Source organism: Cuculus canorus, chromosome 9 (genome assembly GCF_017976375.1).
Source record: "Cuculus canorus isolate bCucCan1 chromosome 9, bCucCan1.pri, whole genome shotgun sequence".
NCBI lineage: Eukaryota > Metazoa > Chordata > Aves > Cuculiformes > Cuculidae > Cuculus > Cuculus canorus.
Window position 1 is genome coordinate 4,968,417 of NC_071409.1, and position 21,760 is coordinate 4,990,176.

At 40.8% G+C, this 21,760-nt stretch overlaps 1 protein-coding gene across 4 annotated transcripts in view; it reads right to left on the bottom strand.

Moving 5' to 3' along the window:
- Positions 1 to 2,912: 2,912 nt before the first annotated feature.
- SPSB4 (splA/ryanodine receptor domain and SOCS box containing 4) overlaps positions 2,913 to 21,760 on the bottom strand; it is an 88,447-nt gene continuing 69,599 nt past the window's right edge. For all 4 annotated transcript variants that reach the window (XM_054074950.1, XM_054074951.1, XM_054074953.1 and 1 more), the window contains one exon: positions 2,913 to 4,195. In XM_054074950.1, coding sequence (XP_053930925.1) covers positions 4,068 to 4,195 — 128 coding nt within the window. In that variant the 3' untranslated portion in view covers positions 2,913 to 4,067. The remainder of the gene's footprint in view (positions 4,196 to 21,760) is intronic.

Sequence of the window (21,760 nt, forward strand, 5' to 3'; positions counted from 1 at the left end):
AATGTTCTCACAACATTTACCTAACTCCACTTGCCAGCATGTTTTGCCAAATTAGAAAAACTGCTGCAGAAACCATCTGCTTGACATTGCTTACATATAATAAAGTATCGCTCAATACAATGTATTGGAAATGTTTGGAGATCTGCACATGGGAACCAAACACAGCAGTGCTGACTCAGGCAGATCTCCTGCTGATGTCAGTGGGAATTGCACCTGAATGAGTACTGCTGGATCTGATACAAAGCTTGCTGCATAGCGATCGCCGCTGACTAACATGAGAACATATGGTTCTAGTTTAACCATACCAACTGTAAGGGAGATGAGAAGAAAATTTTATAGCATTTCTGGCTTGCTGCTCTTTTAAACTATCAGAAACACCCAAATGATTCGTATGTATCTGCCTCTGTAACAGTTTTTCCCAGCTTCAAGTGAACACTGAGAAACTCGCAAAGTTAGATCTTACCTCAACACGAACACGTTGAGTCAATCTGTTGAGATAAAAACTTGAACACCAGAAAGACTACACGTGAAGTCTAAAATCAGACACAATTCCTCTAGAGATTGTATTGCATTATGCCTGGATGAGAACACAGACATTTCAGTACATCTCCCTCGGTCCAATCCAAAGCAGAAATAGAATCTTCATAGCACCGACTTTGTCAGCCTAGTAGTAGGAAACGTGTGACAGCTGCTAAGCCAAAGGACAACGGCTTCTCAAATTTGACCCCAATTTTAGGTGTTATAAAGCATAGCTTTTCTAAGTCTAAAAGCTAAGAGTGGTCCAAACCATCACTGAGGCTATCACACCTGCAAATCCCAATCAGCAAAGCAGCACCTCTAGGTGGATAAATCACATCCCCTCCCTTAGAAGAGTTGTAGAAGGATAAAGAATGGCAATGCAGCGTAAGTAATGAAGAGAAGCTATGATGCATATATCCACAAGTCTTAACCACAGTTTTAATAGAAAGGATTCTTCACCTTCAGTGCTTTGGAGGAATGTGGGCCATATTACAGACCCAAATCCAAGGAGTAAGTGCAATACTTCCTACTGCAACCCACTAATTCGCATGCACCCATCACAAAGGTTGCAGTTTGCAGCTCCCAGGTACGTGCCCTTTTCCACTGAATACTACAATAAAGACTCGTGTTTTGCTTGGAAGGGTTTCTATTAACCTTACTTTACCAGCCATGGGAATGCTTCCAGATCACAGCTACAAAAGCTACACTGCTTTTGTTCAGACACAGGGACACAAAAGCTGAAAACCACATGTACAGCTTATGCATCTTTATGTGATGAAAGCCAAAAATGGCTGGAAATTAAAAATACCTATGTAAGAGAGATCCTACTGCGAATCTCAAAGAAGTAGCAAGCAATCATCCTCTCTGTTAAGACAGGCCTGACAGTGGACTTCTGGGTAGGTATCTTGCTGCATTTAAGCTTACAGGATAGAGAGAATGCAGATGGGCACTCTGGTTTCCTTACAAGCCCTCTTGGAAGAGAATCTCTTTGCAAAGGGATGATTAGCAGGAACACTGAAGTATCACTAACATTCTCCATGGTACACTCTCTGCTTATAAGACTGCTATGGACCAAGAAAACTATCTCAAAAGAATTTTGACCCCTGAAAAAATGGCCCTAATCCCACATGAAAGGACGCGTTGACCATTCACAGAATCAGACTATGCAAATAGGGAACAGCAAAAGAATAAAACTATCATTCCTGTAAAAGTAGCACTCCTAGAACACAGCTAAGTGTTAGAAGAACATTTCAAACTTAAAACAAGGACATTTGGTTTAGAGGAATCATCATACAAGGGGCACCATCCGAAATGCCAATCCAACTGTAAAATAATTAGGGTAATTAACATACAGAGACACCATAAATTTTTCTCATGATATCAGTGCCCACTTTACTGTCACATTAAAAAGCTGTCAGCCTGGGTTAAGTGAAAGGACAGGGAGGACAACACTGAACAGTTGTGTCACTGCAGTTATTCCTAAGAACATGAAATCTACTTACAAACATAAGACACTGCTTTCAGGAAATGCTTACCTAAAATGGACTTCAGTGGTGGAAAAATAAAGGTCTAACAGGATTACTGTGCCATTCCTGAACAGCTGCTTACCTTGGTTATGAAAGACCACTTGACACAGCTACATTTTCCCTTTTGACTGAGTTAATACATCCATATATCTCCTTCTTCCTACATACCTGTTGAAACAATAGGTTTAAATTACACAAAACAAGTGGGAAAAGTAAGCAATACAGATCATAGCAGTCATTTCTGCCCCTTTGCAAGACTAAGGTAAGGAATATAGCATGTCCCTCTTGACTTATGTGAAAGCAAGTCTGAAAGAAGTCGATGCTGAAGCAAGCATCAAGTTACAGAGTTAAACCCAGAGAAGCAATTGTTTGTTTTTTAATTTTTGACATCTCTCTGTTACCTTGACTTTATTGCTTCCTCCCTTGCTCATGGTGTTGTATCTTATTTATCTCAAGTTTCTCTCTTCCAAGTGGAACTGTAATCCTGTCCCACGGGGTGATCAAGAGAAGGGCCATCATCTCCAGTTCAGTGGGTTTGCCTGCATCGTCAGTGCACAGCGGTCAAACTCCAAAGCACCAAGTCTCAAAGTGCAGCTTTGCACAAAACTGCGGTTTTGTTTAGCTGAAACTGGCCAGAACTGTGTTAAAAGCAAAAGTACAGCTATATTCAGAGCGAGTGGGATAAACGAGGAGCAGGACGACACTGCCTGCAATGTCTCTCGCATGTGAACCCAAAGCAACAATGCCAAAGAAGTGCTGAACGGAAACATTTGCAGAGCTGCAAATGGAACTGAACTTCAACTCCATAAGCAGTATTACGTTATTTAACACTTCATCAAAGGAGACAAGAGTTTTATTTTAGACAGTAGACTTTATTAGAAATTTTCTCCTCATTCATCAGTAAATTCACATTAAAATATGCTGAAGGCAGCTCAGTCTAAACATTTGACATCCTGCCATAACAACTTCCAGTTTAAAAACTAGATAACTGATCAGGCAGATAACTTGAGAGATGTAAGAAATGCGAATAGAAAGCAGCATCTTAAAACATGGGATGAGCCTGAAAAATTAATACATTTCAGGTGGAGCTGGGGAAAAAAACAAAATCAGTCACCCCAAGATGGGAAACAGCTAAATGAGAACTCCACAGACTCTAAACAGATAAATAAACATTATAACCACACATACATTAAAAAGAGAACCGAGTACTTAGGGTTCATACCACATAAAAATTATAAATTTGTTCAAATAAGAAAAGTGACAAGCTTTCTAAAATACGAATATCCTAAATTCTTGGGATAGTGAACACTTTGTTATAAACTGCAGAACTTTGGAGGGACTAGATTTGGTCTTGAAAACAATGGACTGCATCTCACTGTTACCACATCCAAAACCTGATCTTTCTGACACATGCACCAGTTATTTCCCTCTAGTGTTTCCTACTCTTCTTCTAGACAATAATCTGCTTTTTATAAATGTGAGAACTTTTAGATATTATAGGCCTGATTATACTGAGGGATGAACACTCAAAGCTCTCAACAACTCTGGATATTAAAGGCAAGGTTTAATTATGTTCCATAAGTTGCTGTCAAGATTTTTCCTTTGACAATTTATTTTTAGCTGTTGGGGTGAGGTGTAGGAGAGAGAAAGAAAACAAAACCAAAAATCACATTATTGAAGAATGCTCTGTCCGGAACGACAGCGGATCCTGCAGGTCAGAGTTTCTATTGGCATTTACCAGTGGCAACAAAGATAAACCAATATACCAGAGATGAGAATAATGGCCTTCAGGACTGTAAACACAACAGGCAACAGATAAAGCACAAATCCTGATCAAATCAATGTTTTCACATTCTTTAGTAGTCCCCCACAGTGATCTGCTTTCACTGGGTCAGAAAAAATATATATTAAAAATTAAATAATACTTCAGTGTCCATCATGAAGATTTATATTTTGCTGTAAACAATTTTCTGCCATTTGCATTGCTGTAGTCCACTGTGAGGCCAGAGGGTTCTAGACATCTTATTGGTACTGTAAATAATTTTTCAGAGACAGAGGCAACGGTAGAATTTCTATGTCATGCAGGCGGTCTCTACCAAGAGCAAAACGAATTGATCTTCGGCACAGGTCCATTAAAGGCAGGGGTTCCGCTGAAAAAAAGAAAACAGAAGAAAGAAAATAAAGAGTTAATTTTTCCATTTACAGGCAATGTTTTATTTATCAACACAGATTCTGTATTGTATTCAACAGTCATAAACACAGTAATGGTATTGTGAAAAACCTGACAACCATGAGGGAATTAAGATAATCGATAGATGCAAAGACAAAATTATCTGCATTTCACCCACAATAAGGAACTACAAAGTTTCAGACTGAGCTTTCTTATCTGTCAGGCTTAAAATAATAATCCAAAGCCACTCTTTAGGCTTAACAAGCTGCATCATAAGTAATTACATTTTCAAATTTTTAATGAGACAAAGAGCTTCTACTCTGTTTGTAGCACAACATTTGTCATGTTGTGTTAATGTGAACTACACGGGCAACTTCTGACCTCTACATACCAGTTCCTTCTGCGTATTAGGAACTGGAAACGGTACTGAAGGTTAATCAAACTTCTCAGCAAACACTGCTTTTCCTGCAACACTCTTTTAGCCTTTCTTTCTATGAAGCTCACTGGAAGCAGAAAACTAAACAAAACACCCTCAGAAATCTAGAGGGAATTTAACCTTTTCCTCCGTGAATAAATTAGGGGAGGAGGATTCAGCTGACTAGAAGGCAGGGTGTGTGTTCTCATACGTATATACACAAACACCACAAAACACACAAACAACATCTGTAGGTGCTCTTAGTTTAATTTAACAGAAGATAATTAAGTATCTGTCAGAAATGCCTGGCTGGTCGCATTTAAAATTGGAGACCTAAGCCCAGTGAACTGCAGCATCTCAAACAACCTCCTCCCTATATCTCATTCTGGTCTGCAAGATTCAAAGAACTGTGGGGAAAGTCTTAGTATTTCTATTCAATAGTAGCCTGAACCACCTTTGGGACTGAAGAGTTTGCAATGGAAACCTTTCTGCTGTAGAAACTGGAATAACGGTGTGAAGTCTTTAACCAGTGATGTCTACCTTCGAGAACAACTTTAACCAGATGGGTTTGGTTGCATATATTGGTTTAAAAAAGCTCAGAAGACTACATGAAATTATTCTTCTCTACTTGATAAAATAGTAGCAGCCTTTAAAATCTCACCAGTACTTTCAAATGGAGAAAAAAAAAAAATGTCGTGTCTATATTATAATGACAACCTTTTATAAACTTACAAGTGTTCAACACTGTACGGCACTGAGAGGTTTTATCAGTTCTTCTACGTACCACACGCAGACTGACGCAAACAATGCTAATCTGTCAGTACTTTAGCTGACAGTATTTCAAAACCTACTTGAAAAAAAATCATTACAAAGCACAAAATATCCAATTTAAGGATTGGTTTTATATGACATAATTGTCTGCTCTGGTGACACACTACAGACTTAATGGATTTTCCATCATTTATCCCAGCATCACATTTGATTTGTATAGCCCACAGTTCACTACGGCTTTTCCTAAAGTGTCTAGGGAAAAAGCTTAGAAAGCATTCTGTTGTACACTGAGAGACTAAAAAGCTTAGGTAACTTTATAACCCCTTCAGGGACTCAGCTATGGAGTCTACTTCTCTTAAAATCCACTTAATCTATAATTTTGGCTATTAAAAGATTAAAAAAATAAGAGCTCTCGCATTCCAGTAACAAAATAACATTTTCTAAACACCAGTGATTTTAGCTTTTATTTTTACATGCCAGAATTAGAAACATTAAATCTTAAGGGATGAAGCTGTAAAATTCATTAACCAAGATTAATAAGTAGGAACAAAAATAGCTCATGAGTTCCAGGACACAGAATACAGCACCTCTACAAGTCTTACACCATAAGCAACAATTTGCTGAGTATCTTCCCAGAATCTCAGAGGTGCTATTAAGAAGATGTAAAATAAAGACTATGAGTGTTTAAAGCCATTAACTGACCATGTGGTCTCTTTCTTTCCCTAGACAAAGGAATATGTAAAACGTAGCCATCTGTGCAGTCAGGCACGGAATTATTCCTAAATTCCAAAACACAATTCGAGAAAAGGTTAAAATATTTTTCAAGCTTGAAATGCTAAATGAATGTCTCCTGTCTCACTTCTACAGGGAATACTCAAATGCTAAAGAAAATGCCCCCAAGTGTTTGCAACGGCTGCTAAATTACACATGCTGAACGTGGTTTTGCCACCTGAAAATTTAACCATAGTCTTTTTATTCTCCTTTCTATCAAAGAGCACTTCAAGCCAACATAATTAGAACAGGTCAGTCTTACAATGCTAAATAAAAATTATGTTTTCTGGGGTGCTGGCTGTAATAACCTGAGGAAAAATTAATAATAGCATTTTAAGTAAAAACATTTGCAGCTGTGACTACTCTTAAATAATAAAAAATTAAATTCAGGAACATTAATAATTTTGGCTTTCAAAATTATTTATGGGATAAACGTAAAACTGTTTAAAATTAAAGACTGACAATTTTCAATCAGCCTAACTCACGGAACTGTTATTAAACATTTGCTACGTCCCTTAAAGCAAGCATTCGCCCATCCATCACATCTCATGTTTTTGCTATCTTAAAAAGGAGGATCATTTGGAAAATAGTTTGGGTTTTAAGAAGCACAAATTAAGGTTCTGCAAACTCTGCGAGTCCCATGGGGGGATCATTGGTATTAATATGAGGAAGAGGCAGAAGAAGGCTCGTATAAAGATTGTGTGGAGCTTTGACCCTGTGCTCTCCAGCAGCTGGGAGTGCTCTTCAGCTCTGCTCCCTGGGTGCATCCCTCAGCAGCACCCTGCTCCGAAGCTGAGAAGACAGAGATGGGTGCCACTGGGTGCCCCAGCAGGGGTCCCCTCCCCAGGAACCAGCAGAGCGAAGGCACCCGGAGAGCCGCTGCCCTGCAATCGAGCCAGAAGCAAGTGATAATTCCAGAGATGCTCAAACACTCCTCAGGTGCTAATACCCGGTGTTCACTCTGGATGCCAAGCCCAGGCTCTGCTGTGCCACCACTGATGATTCAACAGTTGTGAGGCATTTCCTGCACTGGAGTTCAGGGAGAGGGAATTGGGGTGATGTTAGCAGAGCACAGCATGTGGGTGAGGAAATGGACCGCCGCAAAGAGGTTGCTCGTCATCTGTTCTAACAGCTGAACTGCCTCTGACACACATGCAAACACCAAAACTGCTTCAGCTTTTTGGGGAAATTCAGTCAGATATAAAGTAACCCCATTCTTTCGGAAAGGAAAAGTCTGACCATCCCAAGTATGCGTTGTGATGTACCACTTAACACATGCCCACAGGCTTCACAGATCCAAACCACTCAACAGCACGTTCCAATTTCCAAAATGCTATATTCGTTGGGGATCTTACAAACAATTCTGAGAAGGGAACATTCTAATAATGCAAGAGCTGGGAAGGGGAATACTCTGGAGTGGTTTGCTGTAAGTTTAGCTGCTGAAAAAGACCTTATTTCACAACATTAAATATTTACCTTTGAAAAACTTTTACATTCAGGGATATTAACCAATTCTCAGAACATCTCACCACCTGGTACACCCCTAACATGCAGTGAAAGTGTTGTATTTTTAGAATAATCTAAACCGGAATGGGACCGGCGCCTTCAATCCCCCAGAAGAACATGAACCAGCCATTTTGCTGAAGTTATGTGAACTCCGGGCATGTTCTTGCCATTAGAAAAAGGAGGAATAAATCGCTGAGCTGGAATGCCAAATTGTAAAGAAAACATGATTCACAAGAATGGTTCTTTGTATTAAATTCCCTACCAGGCTGAAAAATTCGAAGTGAGACACTCCAGGGCACAGGAGCAAGCCTTGCACAGGAAACCCAGTGCTTCCTCTCAGGCTCCAGCAGAACTCCCAGAGAAAGCGCAGCTACAGCTTGGTGGGTAAGAGGCCAACTCCTACCACCTTCCCGAACAGGCTTGAAGGAATTATCTTCTCGTTTAAAGTTTACTATGGAACCTCTTCACCCCAAAGTAACTCCTCATAGCTGCCACATTACTGAAAACTAATTTCAAGAGGAAAAAAATAGTGAAAAAAATAATACTGCTTAATTTACATGTCAGAGTTTAATTCTTGTCTCCCCATTTTGTCCCTGTAGTTTCCAAGAAGGACCGTTAAAAAAAACCCACACCAGACACGGACCTTTGCTTCCATTCCTCCTTAGAATTGTATCTGCAACAGATCCACCACAGGCTCCATCACAAATATTCCTCTCCCTACACTACTGTCCCATGCTTGCCTCTACTGGAAAACCCGGGAGCTGAGGTAAGGGCCAACATCAACTGCTCTTCTCACACAGAACTGCATTTCACCAAGTAGTGAACAAAACAGCTTAAAGAGCTCTTTAACAAAATAACTGAGAGCTTAAAAATAGCTTAAATAGCTATTCAATATATGAAATTAATTAAAAATAGCAATTTAGTAGTGATTTAGCTGTTAATAAGACAAAACAGCTGTTTTTATATATCTAGATAAATTCATTCTAATGGTGTCACTGATGGCTTAAGGGCAAAGAAACGTTTGTAACTAGAAACAACTCTGTGCTTGTGAGTGCTTTTCCAATAAATATGCATCTGCGATAGCAATTTGCACATCATTACCAGCTGAAAAGTTCATTAGTTTTGGCAACCTGTAGTTATTTAACAATCTGGCACTCCAGCAAGACTGCCTCATCTTTGTAAACAGCCTTTAGAGTTGAGATAGAGTTATTTAGCATCCAATAACACTAAATGTTATTAACTGCGATGTTACAAAATGCTCCTATGAAAGAGCAGCTTTCAGCACACAAGAGTTATTTGCCAAATGATAATACTTATTTTTTAAAGAATTTTTCAAAGCTCTAACGGCACCCAAGGTTCAAGGCTTTCATTAATCTGTCAAGAACATACTTTTATCTTATTTTATAGAAACAGTTGTCTGGAAGAAAACAAACAAAAAAAACCCACAATCAAAGTAAACCTAAAACTGGTTAAAAAACAAAGGAATGTTTTGTAAGAATCATCTGTCAGTAAAAATTAAGAATATTTAAAGATTTAGCTAAGATACCAAATTATTTTATATTTTGCTATTATTTTGGGCCTTAAACTTATTAGAAATCACTAATATCAACTGCTTATGTTCCTGTTTCCAGTTGCTGCAAGAAGTGTTAGAAGACTGAGAGGCAGTCGCCCATCATTAGGCAAGGGGATGACATCTCCCAGTCTTGCCCATGCTGTGCTAAGGAAGGAAGAGCCAGCTCAGGGCTGAGGCAATGGTGGCACAGCCTTCCTCATCCCAGAATGCCATCACCAGGCAGCAGAGCAAGGGGACGCAGCACTGCCTCAAGAACGGAAACGACAAGAACCTCTCCCAAAAGTAATGTCCGCCTGGTGCACAGAGTCTTGGAAACTAGCGATAGGCTTGGTGCCCCTCTTCGCATCACACCTGGGTACCAGGGTTTCTGCACTTTTCATACCTGAGGCTGTTGACCGTTTCCCTTCCTGCCCTCTCCGCTGGCATCACTCAGGTTACTGATCTGCACTTCCCACTGCTCAGTTTTCATCTCATACTTTGCTGAGATCAATGATCATCATCATCATCTTTAGAGTCATGATGTCCCCAGAATGAACCCTTTGTCACAGACAGGGGACTTGATACGGACACAAGTTGACTATTGCTGTTCCGGTGAGCCTCCCATAAACCAGGAAGGAAGGGAAAGCTCTTTCCACTCTTTCCATGGCTTGGCACCACTCTGTTACCTGATGCCTGCCTGTTCCTATGGACAATCCTGGTCCCCATGAGGGCACCCGAGCATCTGCCGCACTCCTGATCGCAGCATGCTTTTCCTTAATCCTTTTTCTTGATTTTTCCCCCTTCTTCCAGGTACTGAAACACCTGCTATGGGGTAACACGGCCTGGGTGTTTCCATTAGGGTGAGTAAGAGTATACAGAAATGTCTAACTACCACTTAATTATCACATGCGATAAACACTAAAATATATTTAAGCCAGCAGTTTTCCTTCCAACCTTTCTGCCAAAGCTTAATTATTGTTTTAATTTTACACAGTACAGGCCAAATTCTTTCCCCCACATAACACAGTACATAAGTACAACCCCTGTGACATATTTATGGCTTCCCTGATGCAACTGATGGAAAATTTGAGTTGTGTTGCTTAAATGGCACAACCTAGAGAAAGGAAATTGCAAATAATATATTAAAGAACACAGGCTATGACCGGTCATAAAAGATGCTAATAAATCTCCTAACAGCAATGAAAATTCAGTCTAAGGATAACAGGATAAAAGAAATCACTTGTCTATTTTTCCCACAGATGTCCTTAAGCTCTGCAGCCTAACCCAGCAAACCATCCAGACGAAGCACTGTAGAACATCACATTTTAATTACAGCTCAGCAGCTCCAGAGGAATCACCACTCTCAGAATTCTGCAATTCAAAAGGGAACACAACTGTCATTTTTCCCTAACTCCCACATGTACCTCTCCGAGAGCTCCAGGCTCTGGCAGACCATCACCAAAGTCACATTGGCTTTGCACACACCACACACCCTGACCTCTCCCCCTGCCAACAGATGCTTTTATGCCAGGCAAAGCACGCCCACGCCGTCCTCCAACATCACTCTCCCACCCATGCAGCTCCTTCATATACAGCTGGCAGCGATCACGCTCGCTTCTTCAAAGCAGAAGGGGTGGCAGATGGAGAGATTTTGTGTTATCAGTCAAGGCTGATAAAGAGCCGCGGTCTCCAGCAGTTGTCTACTAGGACAAATAAAGCCTCACCTAGTACCACATCAGCACATTGCCTTAGCGTCAGCAGACAGCGGGGGAGGGGAGTAACAACATAAAAATAACACAAACACCTCCCATATCTGAGCTAACCCACATCCCAGAAGAATTTAGTGCTGGAAATTAAATATGTTAAACGGAGAAAGGGAGGCAAGAAAGCTTGACTAGCTGCAGGACTTGGGGGTAAACCTTCCTCCCTCCTCATTGCATGTCCTGTGCTGGGCAGGGGGGGGATTGTTTTACAGACACCTTTGGCTTTTAAGTGTTAAAGGCAATTACAGTTTAAAACTGCAATCAGGCATCATTTAGAAGAATTAAGCTGAGAAAGCAGCAATGAACTAGCAGATATTCTGCAGCATCATTTGTTTTCCGTTAATGCTCTCCAGCTGTGCTTTCTTGAGAGGAAAAGAGTTGAAAAGCGGAACCAAATGAAAACAAACCAAAACCAACCCCAAAACCCAGTGGCCTCCTGTTAAGGAGTCGATAAAAAAAAAAATCCGTCATTTGAGCACAAGTACACATTTCTTTGCAATTTCTTGGTTTGCATTTCAGTGTTTGCAATCATCTATGAAGAAGATACAAGATTCACAACCGGTCCTGACTCATAAGCACCACAGCACATGCCCAAATCCAATGAATTCAACACAAGCTTCAAATTCGTCGTTAAAGATTTCAATTTAGCAGACTTATGCATATGCCTAAACACTTTTTTCAAACTCCATTGCTTATAGGAGTGTTTTTCCTATAAGTAATTTGTCCTTACACATTTTTAGGAAGGCTGTTAATAGAGTCATATACAGCTGTAGAAACCCTCTTTTGACAGGTTCAATGTGCTGCACAGCTCTTATCCTCCAGATGGGTTTATGATCCACCTAAAAAGGGCTCCAGATCCAGATCAAGCACATTCAATATGTGGAACAGGAGCAATGCAAAGTCTGACCCAGGGCAAATACACAAGCAAACTTCAAATGTGAAAGCTTTTCTGAAACCCTTCATTTTCTGGATTACACCAGTTAATTTACATGTACCTATATTTTATAATAATTCCACTTCCAGGTATGATTCATATCTAAAAACATTTTACCATGGTGTTTCTCCAGTCTACAGATAACTGAATTGTACTGTTCTACATAATTCAGAAGCTGCAAAACAGAGCCAGATAATAACAATTATTTTGACCAGCTAATAATCTGTTCTCGTTACACCTTGGTAGATTTGCATGCTGCCAGCGAGTGCGAGTGACAGCAGTGGCCACTTCCCTCCCCAAAAAAATGAAGCACATATTTGATTTCATTCCTTGTGAGCATCAGCAAAATGCAAATACAAAGGATGAGCTGGAACGATTTTGTTTCTGGTCTTGATTTATTTGTTCTTCTCCTCCCCTCATATACTTTCCCAAAACAGCTCTTCCCTTTGTTCTTGAAAAACAGCATGAAGGTAAACAGAAACAGTTATTTCGGTGATGATCTAAATGCTCTGTAGTGGAAAAGACACCTCCCATATATACACGCTCGTTTAAAACCAACAACAAAAATAAAACAAAGAAAGTGCTTGATGTTAGAATATAACCTAAGTACAACCGTTCATAGCTCCTCCCAACAAAAACTTCCCCGAGCTTAACATGTTGGGAATGAGGATTTGACTTAGATTAATCTCTGATGTACAGTTTATAGCTTTTCCTCTTATAAGTACATTTATCAGCATTAAATTCAGCTTGTGTGCCAGGCCATAAAGAGAGAAGTTAAAATATATCAAGGTGAGAGAAGATGAAAGCTTGGATGAGAATTTCACTGAGAAGAGGCGCTGGAGTTCAAAGACAATGCTGTTCAGGGGTTACGGACAGATTTAAACGCAAAGTAATAACTGAGAAAGTTGAAGGGAAGGTCAGGTTTCAGCATCCAACTATTGCAACAGGAGTTCACACGCTGCAAACAACACACAACACAATGGCTGCAGCAGGATGGAGCAACTGCCTGCGTTTTCTCATTTCAGGAAATGTCCTTCAGAAATGGGCAAACACTTATGCACAAGTACACACCTATATCAAACTTTATGGCTGTGAACAAGCCTTTACTATTTGGGCACCGTGAGGGGGATCAGAAAGAGATTTTAGGCGAATCATTTCCTATCCCTCAATCCAATAGCACATTTCTGCCTTAATAATATCACAGCAGATGATGAGATTTCTTGGTGGGAAACCTAATCATACTGATTAAAATATTCTAAAATTCAAAATTAAGTTGTCACAGTTGTTCTCAGGCACACTCATTTCGGGTTAAGCTAATCAAGTACACTTTCTTTTTTTTTGAGAGAGAGACAGAGAAAGAGAATGAATGAGATGCACGAAAAAAACCAAAACGTCAGAACTACATGCTGAACCAGGGGGGTGCTTGGTTGCCTGCCCTCCTCCCATAGCCTGTTTTATCTCCTATTGTATTTTGTACAACATATTCATTATGTGAGATGATAGTAGACTCTCCCATCTTTTCTTTCCTTATGCCCAGCACATTGGAGCCTCACAAGAATCTCTAAGCACTACCATAATTAACCAGCACATGCTCATTCAAGATTTCCATTGCACAGAACTCACACATTCTCAGCTGGAACCTGTCACAGTAGTTTTCTGTATGGATGTTTAGTATTACACTAAAGTTATTTACTCTCGCTATCAATTACATTGATTTGAAACATATTTTGCACCACACTGCAGCTTTCTCCAAACTTTCACCGTATTGACATGGCATCAGAGCTGATGAGTCTCTGCCTGAAATTAATACAAATTGTGCTGAGCTCTTTCAGACAATAAATATTTGACTGCGTTCCTCATATCATTGTTACATGACATTTTTTCAACTGCTTCAATTTCAATTACCCGTAGGCACCGACATATGCAGATTTCCTCAAACCAAGCGAAAAAACGGCAGCAGCAAGTAATTTAAATTTTAATGCATGGTATACAAGCTCATGATCTCCAGGCGAGATCCGCAAACAACAGACTGACTCATCACTTTGTTACTCTAGTTTTGATATTAATAGAATTACATGGGAATAAATTTGGAGAAATGAAGTTGGAATTAGACTTAATATAACGAATTTGATTGTTAGTTTAGTACCATTTATATTTTCCATTTCTTGAAAGTGATTTTTTCCTTAAGCACCATAATCTTTATCAGCGGAAAACGGGTAGTGGAGACCATCTATATTATTTTCATACTGAATTTCGGATGTGTCATCATTCCTGGTATGCAGACACAGCTGACGGTCTCTAAAGACTCTTAAACGTTCTTCTTGAGCAGAAACACGCTCTCATATCACAGGTAGGGCACACAGGGCTGCCTTTACTCACCATTGCTCAGCTCTCCTCATCACACGCTCCTGTTACCATGTCTAAAACTTGGCAAAGCTCTGTCTGAAATTTCACCCTGCTGTGCCCCCACCTACCACTGGCACTCCTGGTATGTTGTCTTACAAGCAGCCTGGTCATTCTGTGAGAAACAGAGCATGGAAAGATGACTTCCACACTATGCTTTCCTGCAGCCACTGTATGTGATGTGTTATCACACTCAGAGCCTCTGAACAACCCACTGATGGGAAGGGAGAGGTGAGGGCGTAGGTGAGCTATGGAGAATGCTTTGCCACTGAAATGTCTTATCCTGTTCCTGGGTGTGAGGGGATACAACATGACGAAACCCATTAAAACTCACAAATAAAATACCTGGAATTTCACATTGGTTTACCAGAATCTTACAGCTAACTTAGGTTTTGCTCACCTTTTCTTCACGTCCAGAACATCATCATTGGGCAAAACTTTCTAGTACCTGGTCCTAATGGATATATGGACAGGATGAGCCCTCTCTGAGCCACCTTCTCTGACACAAACATTTGAAAGGGGAGGTAGTAGTTGTGGTGGAACCTTCTGCCATTCTCCATCCATCCATCCACCCATCATCCTATTCCTAACAGCACTGCTGAACACATTTGAAGGACTTGGCCTGCAGCAGCGTACGACTGACGGCTTCTTCCCTGGCCTCCTCCAGCTCACCAGATCTAGCTAACATGCTTTCTCTGGACCTCTCATACTACACACGACAACTCTGCCCTCATGGTGCCTGCTTGCTGTTCCAGTGAAGTCAGACACAAAGGAAAGGACAGAAGGAAGCAAACTGGAGTAGCTTTTACCCCAGCCCTCTCCTCTCACACACTTCTCAGCTTCACGCTTGGTCCTTCTGTCCTTGTGCTTTGTGTTCCCCACTCGTGGTTTTATGACCACCATCTGCACAGGACGTCACTGATGACAAACAAGATGAGGAAAAACCAAGGTGCAGCTGAACCACTGAGCAGTGTGGCTGTGCTCTGGAAGGAACCATAAAATACCACAAAGGGTCTGGGTTTATTGCTTCTTACTGATTTATTACCAAACACGCTTTGTCCATAACCAGCCTTTTCCAGCTCCCCCTCGCTGCCAGCTGGTGAACGCAGTTGCCCAGGTGTAAATGGAAGCATCATTTGGCCTGCAGAAAAGCTATTACAAACAAAGATTTATCCAGATTTTCAGATTTCAAAGTCAATCTGTAAGCCTGGTAATTAAAAAACTGCATCTGGGTACGACAAAGCACAGCTGAGCAACTCACTCACCTCTTTAATGTATGTGTACGCCCTATTTCTGCAGACAAGGGAATCTCATCAGCCCACTAATACAGCTGACTACCAATAAAAACCTAAGAATTAAAAAAAAAAACCTGAATATGTACTAAAATTCTTATGACAATTACTGAGTTTGTGTTTTTGGATTCCAGAAGACATTCAGGCAGCAGCCTGAACTACTTGGCTCACTCCTACGTGTGTGTGTGTGTGTGTGTGTGTGTGTGTGTGTGTGTTTACACGCAGACATCTATAAACCACCGACATGCACAGCAACAGAAAAAGGTATGAATAAGAGGGAAGCATTTGAACCACCCTCTCCTCCTTCCTACACACATACTTTATTTCAGTGGCAATAACATACCACGGAGTTTAGCAACACAAAATAGCTGTTACTATTTGATTTTAAATTAAAACAAAGGGAAAGAGAGCAAAGAGATGAAGATATGAGATGGAATTAATATTATTCTAATTATACTAAGAAGAATACTGTGATTAATAGCACACAAAAAATATTTCTAGAATTCTACAATTTGGGGAGATGTACAATAATTTCTTAGTACAAAATATAAACTGATTTCAACATGGTTTTAGCTATAGGAGGATCCATTTTCTTATTTGGGCACTGGTACGTATTCAGGTTAAGGTTTTCAAGAATAACTGAGTTCATGCAAGCCCATATTTAAATACCCTAGTGAATTACTCGATTCATTAGAAGCTGGAAGAGATGACAATAAGGCCATTTCTAGCTCCCCTTAAAGGGATGACAATTTTGGTCAACTTTTAATTTGATATTTTATTTACAGTTTGGGAAACAATTTCAAAATTACATATTAAGTTCTTTAATGGGAAGAACTGTACTTTTTTTTCTTTTAATTAGCAGAGTACCAGTTTGATAATTTCCCATTATATTGTAATAGATACTGGACAGGCTCCTTGACTATCAGCCTTGTATTTTGAACACTAGTTTTTATATTTTTCTTAATGTGATTACAGTAACAAAAAGAAAGACTGTGACAGAAAAATATTGATCCCATTTTATGCTTGTGGTATGTATAAACACACACACATATATAAAAATAATATAACACCACTGTTTTCTTTTCAACTAAATCTTCTGACCTTTTAAACCATTTAGGTCTGTCTTATTTTCTCCTCTTATCAGCCATGTCCTTCCCCTTCTTCTCTGCCCCTGCTTTTAAAGCAAGCAGTGCCACTCAGTGAACTGCTGCTTAAAAATAAAAAGCCCTTCTACTTGAGGGGCTGTAGAAATGAGACACGGTGTTGTTTGCTTTTTTTAATCTAAAGTCTAGGTGACACTGGAGCAACAGATGAAATGCTAAATTATCAAAACTCGGTACTTTACCCAAAGTACAAACCCCCAAAACATTAATAGTGCACTCAGAATTACATACAGCACATAAGAATGCTTCCCACCAAATTCCTTCTGCTCCCTGTCGACTCAGCCTTCTTCACTCCACCAGCATTGTCAGCAAAGCCAAAGGGAATTTTGCCAGGGTAAATACTGCTAAACGGGGTCCCCCATCCATAGATATTTCGCTTCCCCCCTACTGCCAAGTCATTTCTGATGTCAATCTGCCTGTAAGATTAATTACATGATTTTTTTTCTAAGTACTCACAGTTTGGAGATAATCACTAACCCCTTAGGCATAACAATATGCCCAGACCATTTTGATGTCTAGGATAGTTCTTAACTAATTAAGTTAATCATGCAAACAATGACTGAGTATAAAGCTACAGCAGTTTTCCAAAATCATCCTCCACAGCGGTGGAAACAGCAACCCAGACCAGACTTGCCAGGGAGTGCTCAATTTAACCCACCCTCGAACCCATCACAGTCATTAGTTGGTTACTTTGGTTGTGCTTTCACTTCTCTGCTACAGGAGAGATCAAGACCATGTTCTGCTTTTAGAACTTAGTCAGCCATACATGGAGTCAACACCACAAACCCAAAGCAGCCTGTTGTCAAGCACAAGGGACAAGAAAACTCAACCTGACCCACTCATGTATTCCATTTCCCAAAGTATTGATATTCGTTTTGCGTCTCCTCCTTGTCGTTTCAAAAATCAGAAACCCTTCTTCCCAAGGCAAGATTAATAAATCAAGGAAGATGCTCTCCGTCAGAGCCATGAGACAGCAGCAAACACCACCACAGCAGAGACGACGACCCAGGGTCCCACAGCGATGAGAAACGGACTGACTTCATCCTTCCGAGCAGCTCCCAGCTCAAGAGACAAGGAGGAGAGAGGGGCAGTGACCCTTCCTGAGGAACTCAAACGTGCAGCTCTTGAGTGCACTGCTCACCAGGACCATCCCTGCTGCCAGTGGTGGTGCAGAGACCTGGAGCCCCTCCTCACCTGCACCGCCTGGTTTCCCTTGCAGACAATCCCAGAGCTGCAGACAGGGATGGAGGCTGGTCATGCGCCTGCCTGCCAATCCCCGACCTGGGAAGACTGCGAGATTGGGAGACTAAGGAAAACAGTACTAACTGGCAAGACAAAGGCAACTTGTTAGTGGTAAGCACTACACCAAGATCAGTGGAAAAAATGTCAATGAGCAAAGGAAAATGAAAAACAGACTACTTCCCTTTCTCTGCATTAGTTTAATTGTATTGTTTTCTTATACTTTACATCATTACTGCTATTAATGACATGTTTGTATATTGATGTCATGCATTTCACATTCTGGATGAAGTCTTTTTATAACACATACTTGAATTTTATTTACAGGTGCAAAATCAGAATTCTGGGGTTTGTATATTCGGGAATCAGTTCCAATTGAAATATACATTTCACTGTCTCCAAGGTAACTTGCCAGCTTAGTGAAAAAGGGTAATGGTTTCACATGATTTGCTTTATTGATACACCCTCCAAAGAGAAAAGCAGGCCTGTATTATTCATCACTGCCTTTCCCTTGTTAGGTGACATAAATTAAAACAGACCTTCCAGGACAGTCTTCCCTTAAAAACATCCAAGCCAGATGACAGTTGTTCAAAACCTCTGGACCTCTCTTCCCCTACAGCTTTTGAACAAAAACCTCTTAATGCTTGAAAAGCAGCCACACCAACACCTGCCATACTTCGGCTTTCTTGTCTTTTCAAAGCATGCATCTTGGGCAACATGGTACATCAGACATACAATAATTACAATAACACTCGGTAGATGTAATGCAATGTATGTGGCTGTAACACTCAGCAAAAGTCTACCTACCACAGCATTAAAACAGGTTTTTGGGAAGCTCTGCTCAGAAGAAGGTAACACTAGTGCCTGCTATCAGAAAGTCAAATAACAATGCCTCCCTCAGGTGCCATAAACAATTCATGATGCAGGAAATACAGCAGCTTTTGAAAATGTAACAACTATGATTGCCCCTCTGCATCTACCATTTGCAAGAACTTAAAATATCACTTCAAAACCCAAAGTTCATCCAATAAGGGCAAACCCGCACTGTTCTTGTCATGCTAAAATGCTCTAAAACTTATACGTCTCTAACCTTCGCTTTCAGAAAGAAGAACGTAAGTGTTTAGTTGCACCTATGTGGCTCCCTTCTCTCCAACAGAAAAAGGCTATTTATTACTGCTCAACCGTGAACTTTCCACAGCGCTGGGAGCTCCAGGCAGGCAGTGGTGCCAGCTGCCTTTGTCAGACGGCTGTGGCTCCATTCCCAAAAGCACCAGCCAGCCTCAGAGCCTCAGCAGGTTAAGAAACGCACACCACATTTTTCACCAGGATGTGGTCTGCGATGCAAATGAGGTTGGTCTCTAAGCTTCGGAAAGCACTCTCAGGAACCTACATCAGCCATTTCCTCCTCAAAACCTTTCGTTCCCAGAAGGAAAGAAAAAACCCTAAGCTTCGCTAGCAGTAAGCATCTGCCAAGAAATTTTAAGTGTTCCCATCCAAACCCTCCTCTGTTTTCTCAGGCTTTTCATTTCTTGCCGTACTATAAATCACTCTGGGGAAATACCATGGACTCTGAACATTTAAGTTACGTTCCTAAGTGGTAAACCATCAAGTTTTACTAGACTCTTGAAAATATAACAGTGTGGTCTATCTGCAGAAGCAAATTATACATTGCTTTTTCTATATTAATTATATGTTACACCTATTAATGGTCATAGTAACGGGAAGCTAAATTAGCTCTTATTATGGAAAACTGCTACATCTGAAACAGAACAATGATTGCAAGGGTTGGACAAAGCTTCGGGGAATGCACCAAAATGCTACGCAAAGAATAGTTCACTTGGCTACAAAATGGTCTGTCAAATAACAGCAAAATATCTTTTTAAATTCAAATATCAGAGCACCAGAGTGCCTTTCAAAGTCATTCAAGGCAGCAGGTACACTTCCCCCACAAGGGCTTCACTTAGACATATACCCTCCAATTTTGGACTGCGAATATCCCTTCCTTTATTAACAATCACCTAATTAAATCCTTTGTTCCAGGAAGGTCACTATAGGTTAAGAATAATGCATTAAAGTGCTTTCAAAGTATTTATAGAAAGATGATGTAGAAAGGAAGGAAGAGCTTAAGTTCAACTGAGACTGTGCATCCCTAATGGAAGTTTCCGCAGAAGCTGTGCGTTTTGGCAGGACGTCAGCCTGCAAGCAAAGTTCCTAAACTGGCAGAGACACAAACAAACAGCAGTACCAGCCAGCAGTAAATGCTTTCGCCTGGCATCAACTGCTGCACTGGTTTTCTTTACTACTAACGGATGATCCCAGGAAGCATTTCAGTTTCCTGTCAGCGGTGCCACAAATTAGGAAAAAATCACATGAAAGGCAGGGGACAGAGCACGCTGCATTCACTGAGGCCCAGGGATTGTTTTATTTGCACTTCAATAAATTTTCAGGTATCTAACTTTGGATATTAGACGTATAATGAAACAACACTGGGAAGTTATCACTCACATTTCACATGCACATTTCATGGAGGGGTGAGATGATTTTGTCAGATTCTTGTCTTTCCCTGCAGTATGTTGTGTGCTTACCTGGAGAAGTGGTGGAGTCACTATTGCTGGAGGGATTTAAAAGATGTGTAGATACGGTGCCTAGGGATAGGGTTTAGTGGTGGAGTTGGCAGTGTTAGGTTTATGGTTGGACTTGATCATCCTAAAGGCCTTTTCCAACCTAAATGATTCTATGATTCCACATCAACACGGAGAACAAAATACAATGTCAACCCCTTAAAATTATATATCTAACTAATGAAAACCAACATCAGAGACATTAATTATCATGTGGCGTCACTTCAAGAATGTGGGCATGCGGTGTAAATGCAAATCAACGCTGCTTATTTGGAGCCTACAAAACACCACAAAAATCATTATTTCAAGCCTGTAAAAAGAACAGTGTTTGGGGAGAACCTGAAGGCTCAACACCAAAGCATGGCTGGCATGTGTGAAAGCAGAGCAGTCGCAGAGGACTCATTCCTAGCCCTGACACATTTCCACTCGATGCTGTCCAACTCGCTTAGGTTGGTGTAACTGAGTGAGCTCTGCGGCACGTCTGCACAGAGAGAAGCGACGCTCACCGCGCTGCACACGCCACCCAGCTGTTTCCAAACTGACATACTTGTGCTGCACTTAGACCCGGCACGTCCCCAGGAGGCCTTCTGCTTTCCAACCGAGGCGTGCTACATCACTTTGCTGTGTCTTAAAAGCATTTTGTAAGAGAACGTTTACATGTAGGCTTCTGTCAATGCCCTCTGCTTCAACTGCTGAAGCAGCAGAGATCCAGCTCCAGAGACTGAGGTGCAAGGTCTGTCTCGCCGTGGCTCGTATTTATAAGCCGCTGGACATGAGATGTGGCAAAAACCAGCAGACAACCCTGCCAACTACTGTGTGCACATAATGCAGGCCTGAATAGAGGAGAAACCATGTGTGAATGAAATGCCACAAGTAACATTACCACAATAAACTCTTATTTCGATTATTAAACTGTTCTTATCTTGACCACAAGTTTTCTCACTTTTTTTCCTACCCCTGCAGTTCTCCTTTCCCCACTGCTGAGGGGCAGCGAGCGAGTGTTGAGTGCCAGTTAGGGTCAAACCACAACACCTGAGCCAAGGAAACGAGCAGCTCTGACTTCTGGGGGCTCCATGCGCCTCCTCCTGCTGATAAACTCTAACAGGGAAGAGATG